Below are 14,800 nucleotides of genomic sequence, written 5' to 3'. Positions count from 1 at the left end.
CTTAGGCCATCTTCCAGTGCTTTCTCAGGCCGTAAGCAGAGAGCTGGATTGGAAGAGGAGCAGCCAGGACTTGAATTGGCACCCACATGGGATGCTGGTGCTCACAGGCAGAGGCTTAGCCTACTGTGCAACAATGCTGCTCTCTACCCAGGTATATTTAATACCAAGAAATTCAATGTATATTACTCCTATGTCAAATATTCTTAATTGATGGTAAGATTTTGGTGAAATTTTAGGGAATTAGCCAAAAAAAAAACATTTTTTCCCACATCACTGTTCAAAACTTGGTTAACATATGACACAGGATACATATCAGATTTCTCAAATTCATTGACTAAAGAATGTTGCTTTAGACAATGCCACCAAATGGCTTGCTGATGCTCCATCACTGAATTAGACTTCCCCCACACAATCTTACACAGTTCTAGACAACTGTAGGTGTCCCCTGTGGCATGTAATAGAAAACGGAACAGAAAGCAGCTTCCCCGCAGGATGCTCATCCTAAAAGAGGGAACCAGGAGATGAGGCTCACTTTGTCTGAACCTTCCAAATACATTAGTCTAGTAAGCTGGTGCTTTTTCATTGGAATGATCATTAGCTTCTTGAAAGTGGGAACACGAGCCTATTCATTCTGATATAAAACTTGACTTTCCCCTTATTTCTGATTATATTATTTTTGTGTTCTAAAGGTATATTGGAAGCTCTATACTTTGAAAAAAAATCTTGGGCTCTTGGATAATTCATTCTCAGTTTTTTTGTTTGTTTGTTTGACAGGCAGAGTGGACAGTGTGAGAGAGAGAGAGAAAGGTCTTCCTTTACCATTGGTTCAACCAATGGCTGCCGCGGCTGGTGCCCTGCGGCCGGCGCACCACGCTGATCCGAGGGCAGGAGCCAGGTGCTTCTCCTGGTCTCCCATGGGGTGCAGGGCCCAAGCACTTGGGCCATCCTCCACTGCACTCCCTGGCCACAGCAGAGAGCTGGCCTGGAAGAGGGGCAACCGGGACAGAATCCGTCGCCCCAACCGGGACTAGAACCCAGGGTGCCAGCGCCACAAGGCGGAGGATTAGCCTATTGAGCCACGGCGCCAGCCTCATTCTCAGTTTTTAATCAAAATCTTTGTTGGGACAGCCACATCTTTCTTAGGATTATATTTCATGTTAGGTGTTTTTTTTTTTTCTTGCTTGTTTGTAACTTCATAAGGAATTCATTCCAGGCAGACTGTACACCCCCACTGGTATCCCTACCTTCTCAGTATTTTCAGTAATAATGATTTGTGGAATAGTAGTGCTGTGAAATTCTTCCAGGTAATAAATGTCATGGTCAAATTCAGGAAATAGTGCATACTAAATTCTGAAAATTGGTATGTTAAAATACTTTTAGCAAATCCTGTCTTAAAAAACAAACAAAACTGTTTCAGTTTGCTTAGCATTTCTCTAACTTTACCACAGGGTCCTTTCTTAGTATGGATCATTTGTTTACAATCCAGTGAAAGGAAGCTACCTCTTGCAAGACTGCCCTACTTCAGTCCCATCCTTTCTCTCCACTCTTGCTAAGTAGGGAGGTTTTAAGGATTTCAAATACCTTCATCTAAAGAATAGAAAAGGAAAGTAAGATCTGAGTTAAGGGCCATCGAAGAAAATTTACTAAAGCAAGATTTGAGTGCTGTTTAAGCCAGAGATGTTTAGTTAACCAGTATTATTCACTTGTATGTCCTGCTGAGCCTGTTCTTTTTCCAAATGTTGCCTACTGCACCAGAGTACAGACTCTTGAAGTTTTCTGTAAAGCAGATATGTTAATTTAGTTTTGCCATTTTCTCCCATTACAATTTGAGAGTTACTTTCCAATGGAAAATAAATTTGGCTCCCACACACTGAACATCATCTTCAAGAGACTCAAGCATTTTGTTTTCACAGTGTGAATGCTTATGTACATCTAATTCTTGGACATATTACAGAATGTACCTATTACAGTAACTGTTAGGATTGACTCCCTGTGAACATGAAACACATAGCATATAATAATTGTCAGCATAAGAAAAATCTGTTATAGTCATCAAAATACAAATTTATGAAAACATTTGCTCAGTATTTTAAAGCATTTATTTGAGAAGCAGAAAGAGAGAGCTTCTGTTCACTGGTTCACTCACCAAATGCCCACAAAAGCCAGGACCCAGCCAGCCTCGAACCAGGAACCTGGAACTCCATCTGGGTCTCCCACTTGGGTCACAGGAAACCAAGAACTTGAGCCATCATCTGCTTCCTACCAGGGTACACACTAGCAGGAAGCTGGAATCGGGGAGCTGACCAGGGACTCAAACCCAAGCATGCTGATACAGGATGTGGGTGTCTTAACTGGCATCTTAACCTTAAGCTAGGCCACATGCCCACCTGTGGTCAATACTGATCAAAATAACATTGATTATCAAGGTAATAATATTGATCATTCTACTTGGATTTCACATAGATCTGCTAGACTTAAATGATTAATTTTGAGAAAGGACATTTTAGCTCTTTAATTAAAAAAAATACTTCATTGTAGTGTGTGGTCTGTGGACTAGCATCCAATATGGGCGCCAGTTCAAAACCAGGCTGCTTCACTTTCGATCCAGCTTCCTGCCAATGCACCTAGGTAAACTACACAAGATGGCCCAAGTGCTTGAATCCCTTTTACCCTTGTGGGAAACGCAGAAGAAGCTCCTGGTTCCTAGCTTTGACCTGGCTCAGCCCTGGCCATTGAGGCCATTTGGGGAGCAAAGCAACAGGTAGACAATTCTCTAACTCTGCCTGTCAAATAAAAAAAAAATACTTTAAAGTAGCATAAAACAAGTTTGATGTACTTGATCTCAAACATTTGATCTGTCATGAACTTCAATTCTGTCTGCCTTTCATCTCTCTCCCAGCCCTCTGTCTCCTTCCCACCCTCAAATGGGTGTATATGTATTGTCATATTTAAATCTCACAAGTCTTGTCATTGTTATATCCTTAGTTTTAAGATAAACCAAACTCACATTTTGATCTAGTGCTAAGTGGCCAGATGTTAAGTCAGTATTCTTCCAAGGCCATGTCAAATATCACCATCATGGTATGATGAACTTTTGGGATACAGCATTAAGTTTATCCAGAAAGTTTTTTGCTTTAAGATTTATTTATCTGAAAGGCAGAGTTACAGAGAGGCAGAGTCAGAGAGTGAGAGAGGTCTTCCATCTTCTGGTTTACTTCTCAGATAGCCACAACGGCTGGAGCTGCACTGATCCGAAGCCAGGAGCCAGGAGCTTCTTCCAGGTCTCCCATGCGGGTGAAGGGGCCCAAGCACTTGGGCTGTCCTCTACTGCTTCCCCAGGCCATAGCAGAGAGCTGGATTGGAAGTGGAACAGCTGGAACTCAAACCAGTGCCCGTATGGGATGCCAGCACTGCAGGCAGTGGCTTTACCCGCTATGCCACAGTGCTGGCCCCACAAAAATTGTTTTTAATTTAGCAATTAAATATTTGACATCAGTGTAGGATTGGTAATTTCTCTATGCTGTTTGCTGTTACTTTGCACCTGATAATTATACTGAGTATTGAAAAAATTCTTCACATATATTCACTTTAATTTTATTACTTTTATTCATAGCAGGCCCATGATTCAGAATAAAATTTTATAGTAGTTTATAGGAGGAACACTATATTCAGGATGCAAAATTTAGGTAAATCTTAAAAGTCTTACTATTTGTAAGCAGCATCTTTCAACAAACTTAAGTCTCTAGACTCAAAATCATAAGAAGGGGTGGGCATTTGGCCTAGCGATTGAGAGACTACTTTGGACTCCCACATTCTGTATCGAAGTACCTGTGTTCAACTGCCAGCTTCACTTCCAGGTGCAGCCACCTGCTAATGTACACTCTGGGGTAGCATATGGTGTAGCTCGTTAGTTGGGTTTCTGCCACCCATGTGGGAGACCTGTGTTGAGTTCCTGGTTCCTGCTTCCTAGCTCTGGTCTGGACCTGCCCCAGCTATTGTAAGCATTTGGGAGTGAACCAGCTCAGAAAGGATATTCTTTCTAAACTTGTCTACTTAAAGCACTGTGTGTTTGTTAACTTTGTGTAAATCTGTTTTCCTATTTAATTTTTTAAAAGTTGGAGTTGCACCTAAGTTTGGCTTTCACAATCCTCACCAAAGATCACAGCAGTTTATTCTTCTTGTTGTTTGTCTTGTTTTGTTTTGTTATTTTTAAGACAGTTACAGAGAGAGGTCTTCCATCCACCGGTTCACTCCCCAGATGGTCTCAAAGGCCGGAGCTGTGCCGATCCAAAGCCAGGAGCCAGGAGCCTCCTCCCGGTCTCCCACATGGGTTCAGGGGCCCAATGACCCGGGCCACAGCAGAGAGCTGGATCAGAAGAGGAGCAGCTTGGACTAGAACTAGCGTCCACATGGGATGCTGGCACTTCAGGCCAGGGCTTTAACCCGCTGCACAACAGCACCGGCTCCAAGCATTTTATTCTTGCAGCATGTTCACTTACTCTTGTTTTTCCGTAAAATATCACCATATGAAAGATTTCTACCCACATTATACCTAGAAAGCCTACACATATTTATTAAAATAAATATTCAGATATTCATATTCAATCCAAGTAACATTATTTATATTGCTGATATATAAATGAGAGTAACTTTGGGATCACATGGACATTCGTCAAGCACAAATACTAGAAATGTCATTGAAGCAGTCATTTGCTTCTGTGGCCTTCCGAAGGCCAGGACCAAAGGTGAAGATAATTTTAGCTGAATATTGAGGCTAAGTGAACTTGAATGATTCCCTGTTTTGTTTTGTTTTAATAAGGAAAACTTAGTTTTAGCAACATGAGGTAATTTACATTCAGTTTTCACAGGTAGTAAGTGGTGAAAGAATTAGGACCAGCTAGCCGAAACCTCTCTTTTGCCTTTGTAAGTTGTGATGAATTTAAAAATAGTTGTTCTTGACATTGTTCCCTGAATAAACATAGATTTCCCCATTCTGCCCCTCTTCCCTTCATTATTCCTTCAGTAAAAGCTAGGTGAGAGAAGAGATTTAGAAAAGAATGCCTTTTTCTTTTCAGTGATGGTACTACTATAGTATACTGCTATAGAGACTTGACTTTGGAGCATAAATCCTTTGGATCCTGATAGAAAATGGGACTGCAATAAATAAACTGTAGAAAATCTTAAAGCTCAGTGAAATGAGTCTGCACTAAATTACCCCCATGTTGATTTAAATAGCCTTTAATTCAGTCTTGTATAAACATACCTATGATAGACAATGGTGATTAGAGCATTGGTCTGTCAAAGTGACATTTAAGATAGAAAGTTTAAAAGGTGAGATGCTGAAGGAGCAAAAGGTCCAAAGTGGAGGAGCACCCTGATCCTTAAAATCTTGCATTGTGGGTCATCTTACATGTATATAATCTATAGATTATCTCAACTTGATAAAATCTCAGTTATAATTACTGCCAGTAACACAAAGAGACCCAAAAACTCCCGTAAATTCCCAGGCAACAGGAAGTATTTAATATTTACAAAAGCCTTTTATACTTGGATAAAATTTGTTTGTTGCTGTTTTCAAACAGAACCAAAAACCTCTAGAAATTTTTAATTGAAGATTTTAAGTGTAGATGCACATTCTGTTGTAAGAATATCAGTACAGAAAGATCGTGTGTAATCTTCACAGTCTTTGGCTCTGTGGTAGCACTTTGCAAAACTGGAGAACACTATCACAAACAGGATATTGGCATAGATAGGATTTACTCATCTTGCCCACATTTCCCCAAGTTTACTTGTATTTATTTAATTGTACATGAGTGTATTTAGCATTTTATCCCACATTGGTTTCTATATTCACCACCACTGCATTTAAGATACTGAACGGTTCCATCACAGCACTGTCTCTACTGCATCTACCTCCCACCCCAAGCCCTGGCTGCTACTAATCTGTTCAGCATTTCTAAAATTCTGTCATTTCAAAAATGTTATATAAATGGAAACGTATAGTATGTAACTTTAAGATTGATTCTTTGGGGTCAGCATTGTGGCATAGTGGGTAAGGTTGCCGCCTGCAGTGCTGGCATCCCATATGGGCACTGGTTTGAGTCCTGGCTGCTCCACTTCCAATCCAGCTCTCTGCTATAGCCTGGGAAAGCAGTAGTAGATGGTCCAAGTCCTTGGGCCCCTATACCCGCATAGGAGACCCAGAAGAAGCTCCTGGCTTTGGATCAGCACAGCTCTAGCCATTGCAGCCAGTTGGGGAGTGAACCAGCAGTTGGAAGACCTCTCTCTCTCTCTCTCTCTCTCTCTCTCTCTCTGTCTTTCTCTCTCTCTCTTTCTGCCTCACCTTCTATCTCTGTAACTCTTTCAAGTAAATAAATAAATCTAAAAAAAAAAAAAATTTTTTTTCACCAAAGATTCATCCAAGTTGTTGTGTGTATCATTTTTTTAAATCTTTTTTTAAATTTTTTTTAAGGAATACAAACTTCATATATTTTATAATTACAACTTTAAGAACATGGTGATTCTTCCCACCATACCTGCTGTATCAGTTTCTTTTTGTTGTTATAAGTAGTATTCTGTGGTGTGTGTGGGTGTGGGGGGGTGTGTGTGTATGTGTATATACATATACATATGCCTTAATTTATTTTACATTTTACCTGTTGAAGGACATCTTAGGTCTGTCCAGTTTTTGACTGTTACAAATAAAGTTGCTGTGAACATTCCTCTACAGGTTTTCATATAAACATAATTTTGCATTTCTCTGGGATAAATGCCCAAGAGTTCCCAGATTTTTAAGTCAGAAATTCTTAAAGTGCCAAAAATACTAACTCAGGGAATAGATATTAAGATCAATCATAAATCTGTTGTCAGTCATTCTTTTATATGAAACTAAAACCCCAAAATTGTTGATTGAGAAATTTAGTTTTGTATACTGTTTGGGAGGAGAATGGCATCAAAGACCATTTTTATCACAAAACAGTAAATTGACACAGTGTGCCCTTAACATAGATGTAGTTGATTCAGCCATTACCTTTGTTAAACAGGTGCTCTTTTTCTTTAATTTTTCTTACTTCAAAAGTACTAAGTAATTGTACAGGTGTACAAGGCCAGCCTTGTGGCACAGCAGGTAAAGCTGCTGCCTGCAACACCAGCAATCCCATATGAGTGACGGTTCATGTCACAGGTGCTCTGCTTCTGATCTAGCTCCCTCCTAGTGTCCTGGGAAATGCAGAAGATGGCCCAAATGCTTAGGCCCTGCCACCACATGGGAGACCAGAATAAAGCTCCTGGCTCCTAGCTTTGGCCTGGCCCAGACTTGGCTGTTGTGGCCATCAGGGGAGTAAACTTGCAGATGGAAGAACTCTCTTTCCCTCTCTCTCACTGTAACTTTGACTTTCTAATAAGTAAATAAACCTTAACCAAAATTAATTTAGAAAATTGTGAATGTATAAATACATAAAGGAGAAAATGAAAACCCAATACCAAGAAAATCATTTAAGATTTGTGAATTTATTTCTAGTCTTTTCCTTTGTGTGCATAATACTAATTTAATACAGTTTTATCAAGTGGAGATTAGGCTCAATACACTTTGTTATTCTGCTTAAAATTTAGGTTAAAATTAACCTTTAAAAGATGTATTTAACTATTTGTCTTCATTTGTGAACTGTTTATTTTCCCCTCATTTTTATATTGGTGAGATAGTGTTAGGGTTTATGACTATTTGCTAATGCATAAATAGAAGTTATTCTTCAGGAATGATGTTTTAATTGGATAATTTTTAAATTGATGACTATCTCTTGTTTTATGTAACATTTTAAAATCACTTTTCTTGTTCTTTCAAGATATGCTGTGATAGCATTTGGATGTGCCAGCTGTCCAAAATTAACTTGTGGGCGAGAAGGCTGTGGAACAGAGTTTTGCTACCACTGTAAACAGATTTGGCACCCCAACCAGACCTGTGATGCTGCTCGACAAGAGAGAGCCCAGAGTTTACGTTTGAGAACTATACGTTCTTCATCTATTAGTTATAGTCAAGAGTCTGGAGCAGCAGGTATTTAAGTCTGATTTACTCTAATACACTATTTGACACCAACATTGAATAATAGATACTTTAACTTTAAAAAGTAGAGTATTATTCAGTTCCTGTTATTGTCTAGTTTTCACTACACTTTTCAAAAGTGTTTTATGTTGTAAGTGCATTTGTTCTTCCCAGAAGAATTCTCATTCTTTCATGTGGACAACAGTGATTTTGAAATTGGAAAGATTTTATTGTCCATAGAAAGGAAGTGTCATGATGATTACATAACTGATGGCAAAAGATGATCTGAAATGTTGTTTATAAATGTATTTTATGTAAAAAATAGGAAATATTTTCTAATAAAATGAAAATTTTTAGTATATGTCACCTTTAGAATATTCTTTACTATGTAAGTATCACAAAATTTAAAAATTAGATTTCAGTAGTGTTTATTCTTGGAATCTTTTTCACTTAAATATTTTGACTTTTTTTGCTTATAGATGTCTCATTCAATCCTAGGATCAAGCATATAAAAGTAATACCTTTATGAGAAGAACTCTAAGCGTTAAGGTGTCTTTGGCCAGGAATTTTTAAATTTTTCTGCACTGTCTATAAATAAGCCATGTATATATTTCATAAACTCAGAAATTAAAAGATCTGGATATTCTAATGTTGTTTGAATAAAAATTTTAAAAATTAGTATTTTGTATTGACAATTTTTATTTATTAGAATTTCAGTACTTTTTAAAGTTTTTTCTCATTGACTATAATGTAAAAATTTGGGGAAAACAAGTTATTGAGAACATAATTTACATTCTTAGCAGTGTATTAAGATATTTATGTATTTTATGTTATTAAAAATAATCTTACTATAACAGAAAATTCAATATTTAATACTTTATATTATGTACGTGAATTTTCATTCCTATTTTCTGATTGACTTGTTTGTTTCCTCTCCTGAAGATTTAGGTGGAACTCAGAGATAGTATTAGTAATTCATAGTATGGTTACAGAAGCAAATAATAAAAAATTAAAATTTTGAACTTCACACAGACATATAGAAAAAGGGAAAATGAGCTATCTAAAATTATTTTGTTAAATTACTGTTATTCCACATATTCTCATTTTTTTGTTTGTCGTTATGATACATTGAAAAATTGGGTGCATTTTTAATTTATTGGTATAGGAATAATTAGTTAAATCTAACTAGACACTTCATTTTTTTTCCGAAATCTTCAGGTGTATCCCTTTTTGTTTTTAGACAAAGGTTATTTTTGTTTCTTCTGTATAAACCAGTTACTGTTTTTTTTTTTCATAAAACAATAAATTTTCAGTGTTTGACACACTTATGTATGAAAAAGTATATGCTTATGATTATAAGGTGCATTAAATATTTTTTAATATTTGTCTTTAAACAGTTACTATTGCATTCATGAGACCATCGTGTAGCTACTAGGGAATTTATGCATTTGTAGTGACATTATAAATGAACCACTTATTTTTCATTTGTTATTATGTTTCTTTTATAAAAATGTGGTATTTAACTGGTTCCCTACCTCACTTCTATCCCTTGCTACAACCATCCTAAGAGATCGTAGTGTTTTGTAACCTGTTTTTTTCTTAATGTGACAGTGGCCTCTATTTTAACAGCAAACAGAAATACAGTAATCAAGAAAGATAAAGTTTAAGCACTTTAAATGAGAATGGGAAGCTTTTTGTTAATATTAAGGAACTTTTTTTTTTTTTTTTTTTTTTTTTTTTTTTGACAGGCAGAGTGGACAGTGAGAGAGAGAGACAGAGAGAAAGGTCTTCCTTTGCCGTTGGTTCACTCTCCAATGGCCGCCGCAGCCAGCGCGCTGTGGCCGGCGTACCGCGCTGATCCGATGGCAGGAGCCAGGTGCTTCTCCTGGTCTCCCATGCGGGTGCAGGGCCCAAGCACTTGGGCCATCCTCCACTGCACTCCCTGGCCACAGCAGAGAGCTGGCCTGGAAGAGGGAGACCCGGGACAGAATCCGGCGCCCCGACCGGGACTAGAACCCGGTGTGCCAGTGCCGCAAGGCGGAGGATTAGCCTAGTGAGCCGCGGCGCCGGCCCAAGGAACTGTTTTAATTGATGCTTGGGAAATGGGGGTGGGGTCAGTTGACCATCTAATCAGTAAAGCAATTTTCAAGATTTTTGCATTATGAGAATATTTTGTGAAAAATACATAATATACACAGTAAGTTTTGTGGTTTTTTTCCTGATTTGCTGATTTGAGGAAAGACACAAAGCAAATAAAACAGCCTTTCATAGATAAATATCTATACAGAGAATGAAAACATGGGTGCAGATACATAAAGAGACCTATCAAAAATACCTCACTTGTGTTAATTTTATAACATACTACCTTGGCATATTGAGAAGCAGCTCTGTGATTTTAGAACTATAAGAATAAATGAGAATGATGCCGTTAAATTCCAAACATTCCACTAATCAGAATCAAAGCTTGTAATCTCTTTACCCCAACTAGAGATCATCTGATGCTTGAATATATTCTTGAGTGAGGAAGTTTATCAATTAATATGCAGCTTAGGTGGATAGGATTATTTGCGTAGTTTAATGAACTAAGCGGTAGATCAGGTGTTAAAGCCAGCAGTTTTTTTTCTTTTCACGTCTGAGTGTTTAAAAAAATTTTAATGCACACTTGATGTTCTTCGAATCATTTAAAACACGACTTACGGATATTTTCAATTTTTATATTCTAGTAACATTTGTCTTGGCCTGGCTGCATAGAGTTATCAGTTTGCTCAGAATTGCTCGAATCTTTAAAACACTTATTGTGAGCATTGACCAGTTCTTAACTTTAAAAAAAAAAAAAGCTTTGGCCCTAGAAGAACAACTAAGGAAACCTGAATTCACTAATAAAGCACAGGTAAAATTTGACCATGAAACTTACAGAAAGGAGATTAAAATATAGCTTAATGCTTATAGTGTAAGAAAATGAAACACATAAATTCATTGGTTTGCACTAAAAATATATTTTATAGACTATAGTTGTCAGAAAATACTGCTATCTAATATTAGCAGGAAAATAATTACAGATTGTTACTTGAATAGATGCCAAAATTCAAATACTTGAATGATCTGAAGTAACTGTTATTTTGTCAGATTCCTAACATGATGTACCGTTTGGTTCTAATGTGGCACCATTGTGCATTGTAACCATATTATATAGAAGGAGCATACACCAACAACATTTGAATGAATGAGTTAATAAGAGGACAAAGAGCTAATTACAGCAGTCATAAGTATAACTGACAGTTGGTTGCATTTACTCTGAATTGTTTTCTATGATTTATAGAATTAGAACCACGTACCACCCCTTCCTTAATCTTGGTATCTTCTCCCTTTTATTCTGGATTCTGATTCTTTGCACAGTCCATCTACCATAAAAGAAAAAGTACAGGAAGGGGGCTGCTTTTCTCAAGACACCTGTACTGCTATTTTACAGTGCATGTGCCTGATGTTAGAAGAGAGAAGTGAACTCAGTACTTCGTGTATCTGTCGCTTCCTGCTAGTGCTCATTCACTGAAAAAATAATATACAGAATATTTACCTACATTTGAGTTAAGTGAAGCTAGTTAGAAAAGTTCTAGAACAGGAAGTACCACTCTGAAGATAGCTGTGGGGTCAGGACAAAGACAAACTTTGTATAGTTCACAGTTTACCTCCTACTATCCTTAATTCTTTCTTTTTCTTATTTTTGTCATTTCTTTGTTCTCATTGTTTTGCTAATGTGTTTGAAAAATGTTTACAACTCGAAACTTTAAAATTATGTTCCCTCTCTCAGAAGGGAAAAAATTGCTATAATATTAAAGCAGCAGGATAAAGTTGTCAGTTAATATAGTACATACAAGTATGTTAAGGTTTTTTGTTAGTGCTGCAGTTGATAATCTAGAAATTATTTTAGACCAATTTTATATACTTAATATGTTCCTCTGTGTTCTTAATAGCTGATGATATAAAGCCATGTCCACGATGCGCTGCTTATATAATAAAAATGAATGATGGGAGCTGCAATCACATGACTTGCGCTGTCTGTGGTTGTGAGTTTTGTTGGTTATGTATGAAAGAAATCTCAGATTTACATTATCTCAGGTAAGCTTATAGAAGGAACTGTTTATAAGTAAATTTTACAATTTGGGATTTATAAGAAACTGAAATGGGTTGGTTTTACTCTAGTGAGGTAAACTTAAATTATTACACTAGTCATTTGGAATCAATAACTAGTCAGAAATAGGAAATGGAGGTTTCCAGTTTTGTTCTATTTTTTGTTAAACTTGAATGATAGTATTTAATTTTCTTTAAAATTCTCGAATTTAGGCCACATAGTATCTTTCTGATATAATCAGATAATTGTATGCCTACAACAGGTGTAAAATAAACATTTTCATCAGTTTACTTTTTAAAAAGTGACTTAAAGTTTTGAAGGTAAAGGTGAGAAGGCATAAATTTTTAACCTGAGTCCCACTTACCAATATTCTGTTAATATAATTTATAGTGGGTCTTAATTTAATTGTTAGCTTTTATTGAACTCAGAATTCAAAGGGAATAAAACATTTTTGTAGTTACTGCTTTAATGTGGTAATTCTTTGTGAAAGTTTGCAGCAGTTCCTTTATGTAACTTTTTTCCTTTAGTCCATCAGGATGTACTTTTTGGGGAAAGAAACCCTGGAGCCGAAAGAAGAAGATACTGTGGCAGCTAGGAACACTTGTTGGTGCTCCTGTGGGAATTGCGTTAATAGCTGGTATTGCTATCCCTGCCATGATCATTGGCATTCCTGTGTACGTAGGCCGTAAGGTAAAGGCATACTTCCTTGTTAGTTAATTTTTTTCTCTAAATCTCCAGGTGTGTCCTTGCTTTTTCTTTTTTTTTTTTTGGACAAAGGTTATTTTAGTTTCTTCCATATGAACTAGTTACTGTTTTTCATAAGGCAATAAATTTTCAGTGTTTGATAAGCTTATGTATGAAAAAAACAGACTTGCTTTGGAGTTATCTGAGTCTGAAAACTAATACATTTCCATTAGAATAACATCTAACTTTGGGTATAAAATAGTGAAAGATGCATAACATTTTTCTCAAAGGTATATCCTTGTAAAGACAAATCTGTTATGTCTTTTAAAAAATTAATTTATTTGAGAGGCAGAGACACAGAGCTCCTATTTGCTTATTTACTTACCAGATGGCCACAGTGACTCAGGTTGGAGCCAGGAGCCAAGATTCAATCTAAGTTTCCTTGATGAGTGGCAGGGACACAACTACTTGAGCTGTAACCTGCTGCTTCCCAGGATGCACCTTAACAGGAGGAATCTGGAATTCAGAAGCCAGGACTCCAGGCGTTCCAAAGTGGGATGCAGGTGTCCCAGCTATCTTAAACTGGTAGGCCACACTCCTACCTCTGTGAGATCTTTTTAATAGAAATTAATAGATAAATTAAGATAAGTAACCACTTCTTGAATTATTTCCACTTCAATTCAAAGCTTTCTTTTTAATTTTGGATTACTGCTGTTGATAAGTATGCGATTTTGCAGGTTATTAATGGTTCAATGAAATTTCAAACAGTATTGACTACCACAGACCTATGGTGGATGAATTATACTTCATTAGCTAAGCAAATAATTATTTTTGAAGTGTTATTGTGATAATGTATGCAGTGCTAACAAGTCGCTGCTACGTAAATTTAATAGAATTATCTAATCCCAAATTTGTACATTAGCAGAACGAAGATAGCAGTTTTCAGAAAGGGAACTAAATTTTTTGAACTCTAAACTTTGTTGCAGATGTTTTATGTATTTTGACTTTATTTTAACCATGCAGCAAACTAACTACTTTAGTTTTTAATTTGTTAGGATATTGAGGTCTGGAAAAACTTTTATGTGGCGGTGGGCATTGGGCAAAGCAATTAAGACGCTGGTTGGGATACCCATATCCCATATGAGAGTGCCTGGGTTCAAGTCCCAGCTCTGCTCTTCCTTGCTGATACATACCCTGAAAGGCAGCAAGTGCTGGCTTAATTGGTTGGACCCCTGCCACCTATGTGGGATACCCAGATTGAGTTCCTGCGCCTGACAGCCATTATAGTCAGGTAGGGAGTGGATCCAATGAATGGGAGCTGACTCTTGTGCTGGTTTGCTTGGGGTGGGGAGGGGTTGTTGTGTATGTGTGTGTCTTTGCCTTTCAAATAAATAATTGTTTTGATCGAAAAACTCATATAATTTATGTTCTGTGATACAAAACTGGGATTTGAATCCAAACTTGGATTTGAATCTTTATATAAGATCTTGATAAGTTTCAGTGTAGCCATTTGGACACTTGAATCGTTGGGAAATCACCAATTCATGAAGAATTGACAACCACTCTGTTGTCAAATGGCTGTTAATTGTTAGAAAATTCTTACATTGACTCAGAATCTATTTCCTTCTAGCTCGTTTTCTTTAATTCTGTTTCTTCTGGAATCAAACTCATAATAAAGTTGATCCATTTCCATGTAACAGCCAAATGTTAAAATCAGGAAAACAAAATTTTTTAAAAATGACTTTGAAACTGACAACAAACATTTAGATATTTATAAGCCAAATCTTTATTTCAGAAGGTTTTAAGTAAGTAAACCTTAGCTTTTAAAAATCTCATACAATAGCTGATAGTAATTTTTCTTGTAATTATTGAAAGCAAGGTTTTTGGAACTGTCAGTTCAGATACTTAGAAGTAGAAGGGGAAAATGCTGTTCTGCACAGACCTACCAA

General features: G+C 36.8%; 1 protein-coding gene across 5 annotated transcripts in view; it reads left to right on the top strand.

The window, feature by feature from the left end:
- RNF19A (ring finger protein 19A, RBR E3 ubiquitin protein ligase) overlaps positions 1-14,800 on the top strand; it is a 66,506-nt gene that overhangs the window by 37,949 nt on the left and 13,757 nt on the right. For all 5 annotated transcript variants that reach the window (XM_051843960.2, XM_070075367.1, XM_051843961.2 and 2 more), the window contains 3 exons: positions 7,842-8,050; positions 12,010-12,154; positions 12,695-12,857. In XM_051843960.2, the coding sequence (XP_051699920.1) occupies positions 7,842-8,050; positions 12,010-12,154; positions 12,695-12,857 (517 nt within the window). The remainder of the gene's footprint in view (positions 1-7,841; positions 8,051-12,009; positions 12,155-12,694; positions 12,858-14,800) is intronic.

This window comes from Oryctolagus cuniculus, chromosome 6 (assembly GCF_964237555.1).
Source record: "Oryctolagus cuniculus chromosome 6, mOryCun1.1, whole genome shotgun sequence".
In the NCBI taxonomy this organism is placed as follows: domain Eukaryota; kingdom Metazoa; phylum Chordata; class Mammalia; order Lagomorpha; family Leporidae; genus Oryctolagus; species Oryctolagus cuniculus.
This window is presented reverse-complemented; position numbering and strand designations above follow the sequence as displayed.